This window comes from Pituophis catenifer, unplaced genomic scaffold (genome assembly GCF_029215685.1).
Source record: "Pituophis catenifer annectens isolate HBS135680 unplaced genomic scaffold, rPitCat1.0.hap2 SCAF_4, whole genome shotgun sequence".
In the NCBI taxonomy this organism is placed as follows: Eukaryota; Metazoa; Chordata; class Lepidosauria; order Squamata; family Colubridae; genus Pituophis; species Pituophis catenifer.
In genome coordinates, this window is record NW_027256884.1 from 11,585,568 (window position 1) to 11,602,809 (window position 17,242).

The 17,242-nt window shown below is 44.6% G+C and overlaps 1 protein-coding gene across 2 annotated transcripts in view; it reads right to left on the reverse strand.

The window, feature by feature from the left end:
* Positions 1-17,242, reverse strand: part of KLHL1 (kelch like family member 1) — a 163,085-nt gene that overhangs the window by 13,374 nt on the left and 132,469 nt on the right. For both annotated transcript variants that reach the window (XM_070942781.1, XM_070942779.1), the window contains one exon: positions 10,480-10,642. In XM_070942781.1, coding sequence (XP_070798882.1) covers positions 10,480-10,642 — 163 coding nt within the window. The remainder of the gene's footprint in view (positions 1-10,479; positions 10,643-17,242) is intronic.

Here is a 17,242-nt window from a genome sequence, read left to right on the forward strand (position 1 = left end):
CATATGTGGCTGCATGTGATCTCTGATAAAAAAAAAACCTGAAATGGGAGGAGTTCAAACTTACGCGCATGCTCGAAGATGGCGGTGCTGGGTGAGCTCCCGATCTGATGATGGGGGCTATTTGGCCTTTTCGAGGGGTGTAGGGGCGCTAAATCCTCTTGCGACCCCGAGCCCCAGTGAGGAGAGCCCCTGCCCAACCTGGGGAGGATTTTTGCTCCCCTTTTGACATCATGGTTGGAGCGAGGGGCTAGCGGTTTGGGAGAGGCCCTGAAGGGTGCTTGGGACGCCGAGGACGCCGCGGAGCGCCGCAGGGTTGGTAGCGGCGGCGGCGGCGGCGGCGGCGACGCTGTGAGACCTTCCTGGGCGCTGTGGGACTGCCTGGAGCCCCGCGAGGTTGTGGCGGCGGTGAGGGCGCCGTAAACAACTGAGGGCGCCGAAGAACAGCTGAGGGCGCCGAGAAAGCATCGGCGGTGATGGCGGCGGCAGCAGCAGCAGCGGGAATGGCGGTAGCAGCGATGGTGGGAGCAGCTTGGCGTGGCCGCAAAGAGTCATCTAGCTGCGGTCCTTGTTTTTTCCATCATTTTTTCCATCGGAGAAGAGGGGCTGGAGGGGGCGGTGGCTCCGGCGGTGGTATGAACTGCCGTGGGGCGATGCCCCCCCCCTCCTCCCCCCTCCCCCCCCCACTCAAAGCAGCAGAACCAAGGCGGTGCTGGCGGTGGAGGCCAGTTGGCGGCGCTGGTTCCCCCCCCCCATGCATCTGTTATGGTGCTGGGGTGGGGGGTGACACTGGCTCCGGTGCGACGTCTGCCACAGAATGCTGCAGTGGTGGCTTGCTGAGAGTGGAGAGGAGAAGCCGAAGTGAGGGGGCCTGGACTTACAGATCGGCAGAGGAGGAGATGTTACCCTCCTCTGGGGATATTGTTTCCCCCCCCCCTCCTTCCCCCTGCCTTCCCCCCCCCCTTTTTCATGGGGGGTGGGGCTTACGAACTACTATGCTCTGGACATCCTGGCCCCCCCCCCCCCACTATGTTCCACTCATGCCCTCGCTGGTAGGAGAGACTGAACACCATTTGAAAGAACTGAGGGATTTTTGTATCCCAACGGGGAGGATAGAACATTGTTCCCGTTAACCCTTGTAACGGGACCGGCCATCGTGAGAGGATGGTTGGCTATTAGCCTCTGTTGGAGAAAAAGAACATTGGACCTTCTCCCTGTCGTGAGAGGACAGTGGAGTCCAGCTCTACAAATGGACATTTTTGTGATCTGTATGTTCAGTCACCCCTTTGGACTATGATAGACCCCCGGACTGGCCTTTTTCCCATCTTGGTTCGGTTGATGCTCCAAAAAGCCGACCTTCTTGCGCTGCGAGACTCCCCCCTCTCGCAGGCCTGGCCCTCCACATTATCGAGGGCCTATCTTGATGACGGGCTTTGGAACCCCGAGAGATGGCATGTAGCGAAGAGGGGGTTGAGGGGTTTTTTAGGAAAATTTTTTAAAAAAATTTTAAGGGGACCCGGGAGGGAGGGGGGGGGTTGTAAAAGCGGACCTGGGGGGGTCCAGATAGCAACCGAGCGGGATGATGGGTCGATTAGTTGCAGCAGGAGGGTCGTGAAAGGAAATTCAACCGGGAAGCAGGGGGATGACAGGAAGGGCTGTGAAATTGAAATAATGAGTGGGAGGGGCAGGTATGACGGACGCAGGGGGCCATATCAAGTGTCGGGGGTGCGCATACGCTGTTTACGAGCGATTGCGCACTCCGGCCCCCGATGCGTGACTCGTGTCCTGGGTTGTGTAGAGTCTCAGGCCCTGGGTCCGCGGCTGATGTTGTGTAATGCCAGGTCGGTGGTTAATAAAGCCCCCCTCATTTGTGACCTTATTTCGGAGGGGGGTGCGGACCTGGCAGGTATCACGGAGACCTGGTTGGGCCAGGAGGGGGGGGTCCCCCTCGTTGAGATGTGCCCGCCAGGTTTCCGTGCATTTCATCAGCCAAGGGCCCAGGGGAGGGGTGGGGGAGTGGCGGTGATTATTAGGGAAAGTCTTTGTCCGAGGGAGACCACTGTTCCTCAGATAGCCGGATGTGAGTCCCTCTGTGTAAAGTGGGGCCGTGGGGTGCAGATGGGCTTGCTGACTACGTACCTGGCTCCCTGCCACGTGGCAGCGACCCTGCCCGAGCTACTCGACGTCATTGCCGGGGTGGCGGTTGATACCCCCAGACTTATTGTCATGGGGGATTTCAACCTTCCATCCGCGGGTGAGGCGTCAGAGGTGGCTCGGGAGTTCATGGCTTCCATGACGGCCATGGACCTGACCCAGTTAGTTCAAGGCCCCACTCACATAGGGGGACACACTCTGGACCTGATTTTTGTCTCTGGTCAGTGGTTGAATGATCTTGGTAGAGGGGACCTAGATATTAAACCCTTGTCATGGACAGATCATTCGCTCCTCCAACTAGACTTTCCTACCGCCGCCCCCCGCCGCAGGGAGACGGAGCCAACTAGATGGTTCCGTCCCAGGCGCCTGATGGAACCCGAAAGGTTCCTGACGGAGCTTGGGCCGTGTCCTGAGACCCTAGCACACGACTCGACTGAAGAGCTGGTGGCCGCCTGGGAAAGGGCGGCCGCTGGAGCTTTGGACCGCGTCGTGCCTTTGCGGCCTCTGACCCGATGCCGATCTCAACTGGCTCCTTGGTTTTCTGAGGAGCTGAGAGAGATGAAGCGTCGGAAAAGACGCCTAGAGAGCATTTGGAGGACTAGCCAATCCGATTCCGACCGGACACAGGTGAGGTCTTATATCAAGACCTACCTAGTGGCGATAAAAGCGGCAAAGTCTAACCACTTTTCCGCTCTTATCGCATCTGCAGAGAACCGCCCAGCCGCCTTGTTCAGGGTGACCCACTCCCTCCTCCGGGGGGGAGTGCGGGAAGATCCCTTGCAGGGTCGTGCTGAGGATTTTGTGCAATTCCTGCACGATAAAGTCGCTCGGATTCGGGATGGCTTGGACTCCGACTGGATGAGTCCACGGGAGGAGACGAGGGCAGGTCTTGAGAATGTTATCTGGGAGGAGTTTGATCCTGTGACTCCCGAGGATGTGGACAGGGTTCTGGGTAAGATTAGTGCCGCCACGTGTTTATTGGACCCGTGTCCCTCCTGGTTGGTGCTGGCCTCCCGGGAGGTTACACGAGGCTGGCTCCAGGGGATTATAAGTGCTTCTCTGAGTGAGGGTGCCTTTCCTGCCGCCTTGAAAGAGGCGGTAGTGAGGCCCCTCCTCAAGAAGCCTTCCCTGGACCCGGCTGAATTAGCCAACTATCGTCCAGTCTCCAACCTTCGTTTTGTGGCGAAGGTTGTTGAGAGCGTGGTGGCACGACAACTTCCCCGGCACCTGGATGAAGCTATCTATCTAGACCCGTACCAGTCGGGCTTCAGGCAGGGGTACAGCACTGAAACGGCATTGGTCGCGTTGGTGGATGATCTCTGGAGGGCTCGGGACAGGGGCTGCTCCTCTGTCCTAGTCCTATTAGACCTCTCGGCGGCTTTTGATACCATCGACCATGGTATCATGCTGCAGCGGTTGAGGGGGTTAGGAATAGGGGGCACCGTTTTGCGGTGGTTCTCCTCCTTCCTCTCCGACCGCTCGCAGTTTGTGTTGGCAGGGGGACAGAGGTCGACCTCGAGGCATCTCGCATGGGGAGTGCCACAAGGGTCGGTCCTCTCGCCTCTCCTGTTCAACATTTATGTGAAGCCGCTGGGTGAGATCATCCGTGGTTTCGGGGTGAAGTGTCATCTGTACGCTGACGATACTCAGCTGTACATCTCCACCCCAGACCACCCCAACGATGCCCTTGATGTGATGTCCCGCTGCCTGGAGGCCGTGCGGGCCTGGATGGGGAGGAACAGGCTCAGACTCAACCCCTCCAAGACCGAGTGGCTGTGGCTTCCGGCGCCCCGATATGGTCAGCAGGTGCCATCGCTGACTATTGGGGGTGAATCTTTGCCCCCCACAGAGAGGGCTCGCAATCTGGGTGTCCTCCTGGATGCACGGCTGTCTTTAGAAGAGCATATGACGGCCGTGGCCAGGGGGGCCTTTTATCAGGTTCGCCTGATTCGCCAGTTGCAGCCCTTTCTGGATCGGGACGCCTTGCGCACGGTCACTCACGCCCTTGTCACCTCCCGGTTGGACTATTGTAATGCTCTCTACATGGGGCTCCCCTTGAAGAGCACTCGGAGGCTCCAACTGGTCCAGAATGCGGCCGCGCGGGTGGTTATGGGTGCAACCCGTTGTGCCCATGTGACACCCCTCCTGCGCGAGCTGCACTGGCTCCCAGTGGTCTTCCGGGTGCGATTCAAGGTGTTGGTTACCACCTTTAAAGCGCTCCGTGGCATAGGACCCGGGTACCTTCGAGACCGACTTCTGCCACCAATAGCCTCCCACCGACCAGTTCGCTCCCACAGAGAGGGTCTCCTCCGGGTGCCATCAGCCAAGTTATGTCGGCTGGCGACACCCAGGGGGAGGGCCTTCTCTGTGGGAGCTCCAGCCCTGTGGAATGAATTGCCCCCCGAAATACGAAAGATTTCCGACCTCCGGGTGTTTCGCTGCGCTCTGAAGACCCTGTTGTTCCGCCAGGCAGGGCTATTAACATAATGTTTTAAATTGGGGTATTTTAAATTTCTGGGATTTTAATTGGAGCCTAATTATTTAATGATTTTAAATTTTAATTGTTGTCGTGTTTTTTGTGTTTTTAAATAGGCTGTACACCGCCCTGAGTCCTTCGGGAGAAGGGCGGTATAGAAATAAAATTATTATTATTATTATTATTATTATTAATAAATAAAATAAAAAATAAAATAAATTAAAAAGTAAAATAAGATAAGATGATGATAATATAATATAATATAGGATAGGATGGGATGGGATGGGATGGGATGGGATAAGATAAGATAAGATAAGATGATAAGATAAGATAAGATAAGATAAGATAAGATAAGATAAGATAAGATAAGATAAAATAAGATAAGATAATAATAAAATAATAAAATAATAAAAATAAAATAAAATAATAAAACTCTTGTTTTCAGGAGCAAAGACTCCAGAAAGGAAAAAAAAAAATGGAACCACTTCAAATACTTTGAAGTATTTAACTTTATTGTTTGAGAAAAAGAAAGCAGGATTTGATTTTACATCTACAATTACTATAACTGGATCGGATAGAAGAGAATACTCATAGCTCAGGGCAAGCCACTAGTATATAAGCCACAAAGAGGGCAAGCCATTAATATATAAAAAGAAAGCAGACCTTACTCCTGTCTCAGTGAAACATCTGCAAGATCAGCACCAAGGATGCCATAATTAGAACATTTCCATCATATCAATGTCCCCTTCAGGATTTTGATGGAAATGGTATCAAAATGAAAAGGCCATCATGCACAGGTAGCCAGCGACAACTTTTAAGACAATTCTATGGAGCTATGCCAACAGGACCAATGCTTCAGGGCTTTGACGAAGAGGCTTCATTTAGACTGTGCCTTGAAATGCACCCAAAATACTATCACATGAGCCGAGGTGGAGCAGTGGTTAGAGTGCAGTACTGCAGCTACTTCAGCTGACTGCTAGTTCAGCAGATCAGTGGATTAAATCTCACCGGCTCAAGGTTGACTCAGCCTTCCATCCTTCCGAGGTGGATAAAATGAGGACCCAGATTGTTAAGGGCAATATGCTATTTAGTATGCTGTCTTTGGTGTAAGCCGCCCAGAGTCCTCGGAGAGTGGGCGGCATAGAAATAATAATAATAATAATAATAATAATAATAATAATAATAATAATAATAATAATAATAATAATAATAATAATAAAACAACAACAACAACATGACTACGATATGTGTGTATTCCTCTGTGTGTGCGTGTGTGTGTCAGGCATAACTTTGAGGATAGGCCATAAGTAACTTTTTTTTGAGTCTGTAACTGGGCCAGCTGTTAAGCAAGATATATATATATATATATATATATATATATATATGTATGTATGTATGTATGTATGTATCTATGTATGCATGTATGCATGTATGTATATGTGTATATATATATAAAATTACCAAGAAAGAAAGAATGAGAGAGGGAGAAAGAAAGAAAGAAAGAAAGAGAGAAAGAAAGAAAGGAAGGAAGGAAGGAAGGAAGGAAGGAAGGAAGGAAGGAAGGAAGGAAGGAAAGGAAAGAAACTAAGAAAGAAAGATATGTATCTTGTCATTCTACTAAGTAGATGCACGGCTATTGAATCATGGAAAAATAGGAATATATAACATATGAAAAGTAAAAAAATAAAGTTTATTTTGATATAAACTAGACTGCTAACGATTTTCACAGATGCCACCAAGCTAGGCAAAATACCTAACATATACAAAAATACTAAAAATGAGTTTATTGCTGAGATTATTCATGACATTCTGACAATAAATGTATGCATATATGCAGACATAAACAAGAATGTTTAAGCAGTATAAAAATTAACAGCTTGATTCTAGCATACATCACAATAAATCTGTCCTCCATGTGCTAAAGGCTCATTTTTATAGCTTACATTTTCTGTATAAATGAGGGTCAAACCTAGGTTACATTAAATATGTAGCACGCAGCTGAACCTTGAAGGAGATCCTGTAGTTATAAGAGAAAAGATGTATAACAATAATAATCATAATACATGAAATATTAAGTAATACTGAGAAAAATAGAAATAGAAATGACATTCCATTGGTTGGAAATATTGGGAAGATTTTAAGTAGTACAAAAGAGAAGGAAAATATTGGTGAAATAAGCTTGACAGCCAAAGATCTGAATAATTCAGAAGGGAGCAATGAGTCATTGGCCAAAGAATAAATCCCAATGGACCATGTAGTACCATCTTCAGAATCAGGATTGGGAGAGAGCTTGAGAATGGAATTTATCTTTGTTGGCACAGCTTTGTCTTTGTGTTATCAGTTAGCATAGCACGAAGAAAAATGAATAGCTTCAGTTAAATCAGTTGTCTAGGTGGGTGACCTTTGCTTGAATAAATCAAATTGCATTGTAATTTTAATTTGAGATTGAGTACAAGGATGAAGAATTGGACAACTCATCAGAAATGTAGCCGTTTCTGGTTGGTCAGCTACTGGGACAGGCATTCTGAGATTATAATCATGGACACTGGAAATCCTCCATTTGGAATAAGTTTTAAATTTTAATTATAACTATTTGCAGATCCTTTATGTAAAGGGAGGGGAATATATTAGTGTTTTGATGTATCTTTCAGCATTCAGCCATTTTTTTAAAAGAAACGCTTAATGTTGGATATATTTGGTATTCGGGTTGGGTTTTTTTTTCTCGTACAGATGGTTTTCCTCTTTTTTGTTGTTAGTATTGGATGTTTCTTAGTCTGCTTCCCCCCCCCTTTCCTATGTTTTATTTGCTGATAAAAATAAATAAATAAACATGTTTGAAAAGATGGAACGAGTTTCAAATTGCAGTCACTAAATCTTTCCTTTTCTGTATTTATCTGTGTAATCTCTCTCTCTCTCCCCCCCTCTCCTATCTATCTATCATCTATGTACCTATTACTAATCCCCCTCTCTCTCATCTATCTATCTATCTATCTATCTATCTATCTATCTATCTATCTATCTATCTATCTATCTCTATCTATCTATCTATCTATCTATCTATCTATCTATCTATCTATCTATCATCTGTCTGTTTATCTATTATCTATCTGTCTGTCTGTCTGTCTATCATCTGTCTGTCTGTCTGTCTGTCTTTCTGTCTGTCTATCTATCTATCTATCATCTATCTATCATCTATCTATCTATCATCTATCTATCTAGGATATTTAAGAAAATGTTAAGATATAACATTTTCACCCTTGTTTTTATTCAGAGATAAATCTAACATTTCTGCACAATTGTAGAATTGCTACCCATGTTAGGCTCCTGTTCAGATGTTCTTTGCATTTATTAACTCAATAATAAATAAAGAAACATTCAAATGCCAAAGGAAGTTCTCTCTCTCTATGTCACTTAAACACACACACACACACACACACACACACACACACACACACTCCTACACACACCACATCTACACACTTCATCCACAAAGCTACTTCTCCACATTCCGTACCATCTGTCAAGGGCTAATGAGTTTCTGCATAATAGTGGCACTTTGCAATGTGGTTATCTTTAGAAACATCATAAAGAGATTTCTTTTTCAAAAGTGACAAAAGGTTGGTTTCACAATCCTAAAATATCTGTAATAGAATATTAGTCTGCTATGCTGGAATAATGTTCCCAGAACTGTCATATAACAGCTCAGTTTGCGGTATTACATTCCATGCAAGAGTTGGTGTGCACAGTAGTCTTGGTATTTAAAGAGTGTTAAAGCCTCTTTCCAGTGAACAATTTCTACCAAGGCGAGCCAAATGGATGTTCCCAAGACTCAACTGAAAACTATGAAAGATACCAAGATCTGCTGTGTGATTTCTCAAGACGATGGACAATGTGGAACTATGTTGCTCTAACAACTCCCCGTGTGCAGATAATATTAGTTCTTCCAAAGAAAAGAAAGAAAACTGACAAAATTTTATAACATTCTCCTTTGCAGCCACATGGTTATCACCGCAACTAGCAAACAGATGTTACATTACAGGGCCAAAATTCTCTGTGATCAGTTGGACAGGAATATCAGTCCTCAAATATCTGTTAAGAAAATAAGCCAATGAACAGCAATGCTAAATTCAGGTTTGTTTTTAGTGGCTTAGCTCTTCATGCTAGACCTTAAACCAGGGGTGAAATCCAGCAGGTTCTGACAGGTTCTGGAAAACTGGTAATGGAAATTTTGCGTAGTTTGGAGAACCGGCAAATACCACCTCTGGCTGGCCCTAGGGTCGGGTGGGAATGGAGATTTTGCAATATCCTTCCCCCAGGAGTGGGGAGGGAATGGGGATTTTGCAGTATCCTTCCCCTGGAGTGGAGAGGGAATGGAGATTTTTGCAGTATCCTTCCCCTGCCACGCCTACCAAGCCACACCCACCAAGCCACACCACATCCACCAAGCCACACCCAGAGAACCAGTAGTAAAAAAAATTGGATTTCACCACTGCCCTAAACCATGCTTTACAAGTCATATACAATGGTGACAAGAACATTGAACATAATGTTCAAGCATAACATAGCATAATGAATATTCAGAATTTTTAAATTGGATTTGTGGGTGAGTTTAAACAGATTAATTTGTATTTTTTAAAAAAGTACCATAAACATATGCCTAACTGTACCCAGAAAGTGAATTACAGGGCTGAACTGATGCTTACTAATTTAGAAACATTTTCCCCCTAACATAAGTTTGACTTCAGAGGACGTTTGCTTAAAATGCTTGCTTTTATTTCAAATTCCTCTAAATTCTGCTTGCAGCCTTGAATTGGTTTGGCAGTTAAAAATACAAAATGGTTACTTCAATGCTTTATCGTTTGTAGGCCCTCATTTTCTATTTTTACTCTATTTCATCCAAAGGACTAATAAATAAATTAATAACTAGGTATATTATCTATGAGCCATGGTGGTGCAGTGATTATAGTGCAATATTAGAGTCTGACTCCGCCCACAGTTTGGAGTTTGATCCTGATTGGCTCAAGGTTGACTCAGCCTTCCATCTTTCTGAGATTGGTAAAATGAAGACCCAGATTGTTGGGGGCAACATGCTGATATTTGTATATTACTCAGAGAGGGCTGCAAAGAACTATCAAGTGGTAAAGGTAAAGGTTTCCCTCGCCACATATGTGCTAGTCATTCCCAGCTCTAGGGGGCGGTGCTCATCTCCATTTCAAAGCCGAAGAGCCAGCGGTGTGCAAAGAAATCTCCGTGGTCATGTGGCCGACATGACTAAACGCCAAAGGCACACGGAACACTGTTACCGTCCCACCAAAGGTGGTATCTATTTCTCTACTTGCATTTTTTTATGTGCTTTCGAACTGCTAGGTTGGCAGAAGCTAGGACAAGTAATGGGAGCTCACCCTGTTACGCGGCACCAGGGATTCGAACCGCTGAACTGCCGACCTTTCGATCAACAAGCTCAGCTATTGTTATTGCTATTGCTATATCATAGAATATAAAAGCAGTCATCATTGGGCATTTACTAGCCAAAAGTTTTTAATCAATTTAATCTTCAAATTAAATTATGCAGCTCCCCATGCCTGACTGCAATCTGAAATCGGTAGCAATAATAGAAAGGAAAGAGAAGAATTTGAAAGAAAAATAGGTCTAAAAATTGTAAGGAGAAAACCATTGGGGAAAATAATAATAATAATAGCCCATCACTTGCCTTTCTCATTGATGTTTAAACTACTTGGGAGGAAAAGTTACATGGGACATGTAGAGTGTTCTTGCAGACAGCCATTCTAGCATGCTGATGCCCAAATCTCTATCTCTCTCCCAGTTGCTATTCTCAATTCTCCCCTACTCACTTGCCATTTAAAGCTGCCACCCCAACGGTGCTTCTGGCAATGGACATATTGGCCACAAAGGTCCACTGTTGACTTTGTGGATCCCACCTCTCGACTGTATTCAAATAGCTCCAGCCATCATGACCTCCTACTGCATAAATGGGCCCTTCAAGAACAGTAACTCCTAAAAAGAAGAGGCAGAGAAAGAACGTGAGAACACAACCAGCAACGGAAGGAAAGACTTCTAAAGGCTTAACGAGAGGTCCTTGGTGCTCTCTGAGCTTGGTTGTTTTCTTGCAGATGTTTCATGACCCAAATGAGGTAACATCGTGAAGGCTAATGAGAAATGCAAAATATATCATGGGCCAATGTAGGGGGACATGAAGTACTGGCCAGGTCCTATTGACCTGGAGGTCCTAATGAAGGGACATCTTAATTCCATAGGTTGCTTAGGTAGCTTAGAAACATATAACTTTAGGCTAGGGGTGGGAAATCTTTCTCTTTGGGGGGGGGGTTATTTATTAATGCGGTTTATTTTCCTACTGGGAGCTATGGGGACATGGCCAGGGGTGGGCTGCTGGGGGTTTGTAGTGGTTTGGGAGAACCTGTAGCTAAAATTCTGTGCAGTTTGGAGAATCCTGAAATCCCACTCCTGGCTGGCCCCGCCCATCCCACCCCTCCCAGGAGTCTCCACGCGGCTTGCTGTGGATGCAGGTAAGTGCAGGGTGTGCATAGAGGTTCAGGGAGGGTGAAAAATGGGCCTACTGGAAATTCGGGGACCTGTTTCCGGCCTCCAGAGGGCCTTTGGAGCCTGGGGAGGCTGTTTTTGCCCTCCCAGAGGCTCAAAAAAAGCCTCCAGAGCCCGAGGACTGCAAAAACACTCCCCCACCATGGTGCAGGAGGCTGACTAGGCCACGCCCACCCAGCAACCAGGCAGAGAACCCCTTGCTAAAATTTTGGAAGCCCACCCCTGGACATGGCAGTGATGTAGTATGATTGGTGAAATGAATATTGGGGGCTTTTACTCCACTAGTTATAATTGACTTTAGGGGATGCCACTCATCTTCGATTCTAGACCATTGAGCCACAGCTGTCTGAAGACATTTCTGTGGTCATGTGGCCAGTATGACATCACACCACAGCACAAAGTGTACAGCAAAACATGGAACACTGTTACCTTCCTACCAAAATGGTACCTATTTATCTATTTGCATTTACATGCTTCGTAATTGCTAAGTGGGCGGGAGTTGAGGCAGGTGACAGGAATTCGCTCTATCACATGGTAGTAGGATTCGAACCACTGGAGTACAGACCTTCTCCAGCATCTTTTACACCACTGAGCCACCCTGCCTTTTTTTTTTTTTTAAAAAAAAAATGATTTATATGCCACCCTTCTCCAGAGACTCAGGGCGTCTTACAGTGTGTTAAGCAATAGCCTTCATACTTTTGTATATTTTATACAAAGTCAGCTTATTGCCCCCACAAACTGGGTCCTCAATTTACCCACCTTAGAAAGGATAGAAGGCTGAGTCAACCTTGAGCCTGGCGAGATTCGAACTTACTTTAATTGCAGACAGCTGGTGTTAAATTACAGCGCCTTTGTCTGCAGAGCTATCCAAGCTCTTTTTAATATGATAGGGGACAGGGTAAATACTCTGAATGGGGCTAGGATTCTTTTTACTTTTATTTACATTTTGTTACTTCTCCCTTTAAAAAACAAAACAAAACATGAGGCTTGATATGCCCAACATGTGCAATTTTCACTATTTTTTTTTTTTTAAAGAAAAGTGATTCTGAAAATACCAGTTTGAACTGAATTTTGGCTCAGCAATCTGGAGATGCGGCCAAGGTCACAAATCAGGGCTGGCAAAACCATTCAGTCCTGCTGGTGAGAAGATTGCCCACAGAGAGTCATGAAAAAATAACTCAGGGTTTTTTGTTTTGTTTTTGGATATTCTTGTATACTTTAGATATCTTGTTTGCTAGTTACTTTTATTAATGGCTTGCTTTGTTCTTTAGAATTTGACAGAGACCCCAGAGAAGGCTTCACGTGCGTGAAGCAGATCTCCTTATTCCCAAGACTGAGATACTTGACCCAACATTTTGGAGCTTGAGTTAAATATATTTTTTCGCCCTTCCTGAAAGTTCTCCAATATGCCTATAATAGCTTTATCCAAGAGCAGAATAGCTCCAATACTTCTTATATGCCAAGGCTATATAAAAATACTAGGTAATGAATCTTGCTGATCTTTTCTTCTAAGGTTTTGAAATTTTTGAAAGAAGAAGGCTTCCCAACGACCCAGAGCTTTAAAGAAGGAAGAAGTTAAACATTAAATCTTTCCTTCCTGAAATTTTGCCATTAAGCCAGCAGTGGGGCAGAAGGATGGGTGGAAGGAAAGGGAGTGCTAAAGTTGTGTAGTCACAACTGGGGCACAAAGCCGGATCATTTTCTTCTGCTGTGCATTTCCAACATCTGGATGTTGAACATAGAAAATACATTCAACTCTCTTGGCTCCTAACATTGGGATGGTTTATCCTGCTTTTTCAGGCTAACAAAATCAAGCTCAATGGAATAGCTGTAAAGCCAGATAGCATCTCCCATGCAGCTCCTCTGTCACAGTAGACCACCTGTCTGGTAAATGACAGCTTTTCATTCTTCTTTAATACTCACATGGGGACCATTAAATCTGCAGACAAAATGAATCCTGAAACTATATGGCTTATTTTCAGACTTCCGATTTCTTAATCATCTTAAGGAATTCTAAACTTTATGCCGTGTTAATGGGACACGTCGTTTTAAGGGGCTCTTATATCTTATTGAGATAACTGAAGATGGATACTTCTCAGGCAGAACAGAAGGATAAAAGAGATATGTAAAAGTAAAGGTAAAGGTTCCCCTCGCACATATGTGCTAGTTGTTCCCGACTCTAGGGGGAGGTGTTCATCTCCGTTTCAAAGCTGAAGAGCCAGCACTGTCTGAAGACATCTCCGTGGTCATGTGGCCAGCATGATTAAATGCCAAAGGCACATGGATTGCTGTTACCTTCCCACCAAAGGTGGTCCCTATTTTTCTTACATTTTTATGTGCTTTTGAACTGCTAGGTTGGCAGAAGCTGAGATAAGTAGCAGGAGCTCACCCTGTTACGTGGCACTAGGGATTTGAACTGCTGAACTGCCGACCTTTTGATTGACAAGCTCAGCATCTTAGCCACTGAGTCACCATGTCCCTTTTATTCCAAATGTACCTAAAGCTAAAATAATTTTTCCTCCAGTGATGATTTAACTTCCTTCTTTTAAACTTTGTTTAATTCAAGCAATATCTTTCAGTCTCTCTCCCTCCCTCTCTCTCTTTCATCTAACTCTCTTTCATTCATGCAGGCAAAGCACAGAAGATGGCTTCGCTCACATTGGGGCTGAAAAACAGCTTTAAAAGCACAGCTGATCCTCGGAGGGAGCTCCAGTGAGTAAAGCAGGCAAAGCGCGGAAGGGGTAAGAGAAGGCAGCAGCTGTTCCGGGAAGCCATTTTGGGCACTATGCGGGGTTACATTCGGAGTATAAGATGCACCAGGGGTGGAATGCTCCCGGTTCAGACCGGATCGCCCGATCCAGTAGCAATGGTGGCAGGTGGTTCGGAGAACCGGTAGCAAAAATCCCTACGCCCCCCTCCACCATGCCCAGCTGAGCCGCATGATCATCAGAGGCTTTTTTTTTTTACTTTTAAAAGCATTTTTTCTACAACCTCTTCCGACGAAAAAATGCTTTTAAAAGTAAAAAAAAGAAAAAAAACCTCTGATGATCCCGCGGCTCAGCTGGGATCGTCAGAGGCTTTTCAAAGCATTTTTTTTTGCAACCTCTTGGATGAAGAGGTGGTAAAAAAAATGCTTTGAAAAGCCTCTGACGATCCCAGCTGAGTTGCCTGATCGGCAGAGACTTTTCAAAGCATTAGAAAAAATGCTTTGAAAAGTTAAAAAAAAAAGTTGGCCACGCCCATCCTGTCACATTACCCCACCCACCCACCAAGCCACACCCACAGAACCAGTAGTAACAAATTTTCCATTTCACCCCTGAGATGCACCCAAATTTTCAGCCTCTTTTAGAAGGGAAAAAAGTGTGTCTTATACCTTGAAAAATACGGTAGGCAACTTCCAGGATAAGATGATGTCAGAATTAACTGAACTTTCTTCTTCTGTCCAGAAAGAAAATTTATTGTTTGTTTCCAACCTAATTCTGCCAATCTATGCACAGATATCCAATACTAGGCCCAATAAAGAGACAGTGTGAATCTATTTGATGCTTTTTACAGTCTGGATGTGCAGAGAATATAATATAAGACACCACAAAGGCCTTTTGTTGAAAAGAAATAATAAACAGGAGAATCATGTTTATTTCTTTAGCCAAGGAGTCTCATTATAGGAGAATCTCCAAAAATCTTACTTTCCATCAGTTCCTTTGAATCCGTTTTCTAAAGGGTTGCATTTGTATTACTAGCATGTATAAAGGAATATTTGATTTTTAGCATCCTGTTTAACTTAAAAGAAATGAATCTCAGGTAAAAATGTAAATGTGTTTTGATTGTCAATAGAAATACATTAGAACTACATTATTGATCTTTTCTTCTTTCTTTCTTTCTCTCTCTCTCTCTCTCCCTCCCTCTCTCTCTCTCTCTCCCTTTCCTTCTCTCCCTCTCTCTCTCTCTTCTTTTCCTTCTCTCCCTCTCTCTCTCTCTCCCTCCCTCCCTCCTTCTCTCTCTCTCTCTCTCTCTTTCCTTCTCTCCCTCTCTCTCTCCATCTCTCCCTCTCTCTCTCTCCCTTTCCTTCTCTCCCTCCCTCTCTCTCTCCCTTTCCTTCTCTCCCTCTCCCTCTCTCATACACACAAAGACACACAGACACACATACTCAGGAAAACTTCATTAATGGTACCTGAATGTATCTGAGAATTGGGAAAAGGAGTATTTTTTAAAAAAAAAATAAATATGGGACCCTCAGGGCCCTGAAAATAAATTGAAAAAGTACCACCGTTACTTAGAAAGTAATAAAACTGTATGGAAGGTGTACATAAAAACCATAAACTCTTTCAAATATACTAACTGATTTTTTTTTTTTTTTTTACACATCCTTGGAGCTGATCAATTGGACATTTAGCTTTATGGCTCTGTTTTTATATAAGATATAAAATCTAGAAATTGAAGGGGTACTTAGGACGTGTGTCTATAATCTCTGACAAATTGTTCCCGGGATCCAACAAGAGAAGCCTCTTGCAAATCTCTGCTTTTGGGTGGAGAAATACTGTCTCAAGGGTGATCTTTTTAATGCCACATTTTAATGGTTATTATCTCTTTGATATAAAGATTTCACATGGTTAGAGCTAAAAGAGAGAGAAGGTGTCATATATGCTTAGTCAACAGAATCCAAAACTACTTCTGAAAATATTGCAAGGGCACTCTATTTAACTATTACTATTTAACTCAGAGGTCTTCAAACTTGGCAGCTTTAAGACTTGTGGACTTCAGCTCCCAGAATTCTCCAGCCAGCTATGTTGGCTGGAGAATTCTGGGAGTTGAGGTCCACAAGTCTTAAAGCTGCCAAGTTTGGGGACCTCTGGTTTACCTGTTAACTGTAAACTAAACTATTTAATTTATTCAGAGACCAAAGACAAATTAAATGTAGCCTTTTAAAGTTATCTAACTGAGGGGTGCTTGGTGCTCTATGATCTTGGTTGTTTTCTTCCAGACATTTCATTACTTAAACTAAGAGCAACTAAGACAGTTAAAGGCCTGGAGACTAAAACATGTCAATAACAGTTGCAGGATTTGAATTTGACTAAGGGGGACATCATTGCTTAGGCCCGGGGTACTTGCAGGACCATCTCCAGCCACTCTCCCACCGTCCTGTGCGCTCTCACAGAGTCGGCCTCCTCAGGGTGCTATCGGCCAAACAATGTCGGCTGATGGCCCCCAGGAGGAGGGCATTCTCTGTGGGAGCCCCGATCTCTGGAATGGATTGCCCACCGAGCTCAGGACAGCCCCCGACCTTCTTTCCTTCCATCGCGAGTTGAAGACGTGGCTCTTTCGTCAACTCAACTGATCCGTTTGGGGGTACACTGTCATAATTTTAAACTGTTTTTAATAGGGTTGCTGATTTTAATTTTATTTCATTGTGATTTGTATTGTAATTTGTCATTTTGTAAGCCGCCTTGAGTCCCCAGGGAGAAAGGCGGCATATAAATCGCAATAATAAATAAATAATAAATAAAATAAATAGCAGTATTTTACTGCTTTACTGCTTTGAGAGGCTGCCACAAAGAGAAGGGGGGATCAAATTTTCCAAAGCACCAGAGGACAGGACAAGAAACAATGGATGGAAACTAATCAAGGAGATAAGCAACCTGGAATTAAGAACAAACTTCCTAACAGTGAGGACAATTAACCAGTGGAACAGCTTTGCCTTCAGAAGTTGTGGGTGATTCATCACTGGAGGATTTAAGAAGAGACTGGACGTCTGAAATGGTATAGGGTCTCCTCAGTGATGGGATTCAAAATTTTTTTACTACCGGTTCTGTGGATGTGGCTTGGTGAGTGTAGGAGGGGAAGGTTACTGCAAAATCCCCATTTCTTCCTGATCAGCTGGGACTTGGGGGGCCAGAGAATAGATGGAGGTGGGGCCAGTCAGAGGTGGTATTTATTGGTTCTCCGAACTACTCAAAATTTCCACTACTGGTTCTCCAGAACTGGTCAGAACCTGATGAATACCACCTCTGGGTCTCCTGCTTGAGCAGGGAGGTGGAC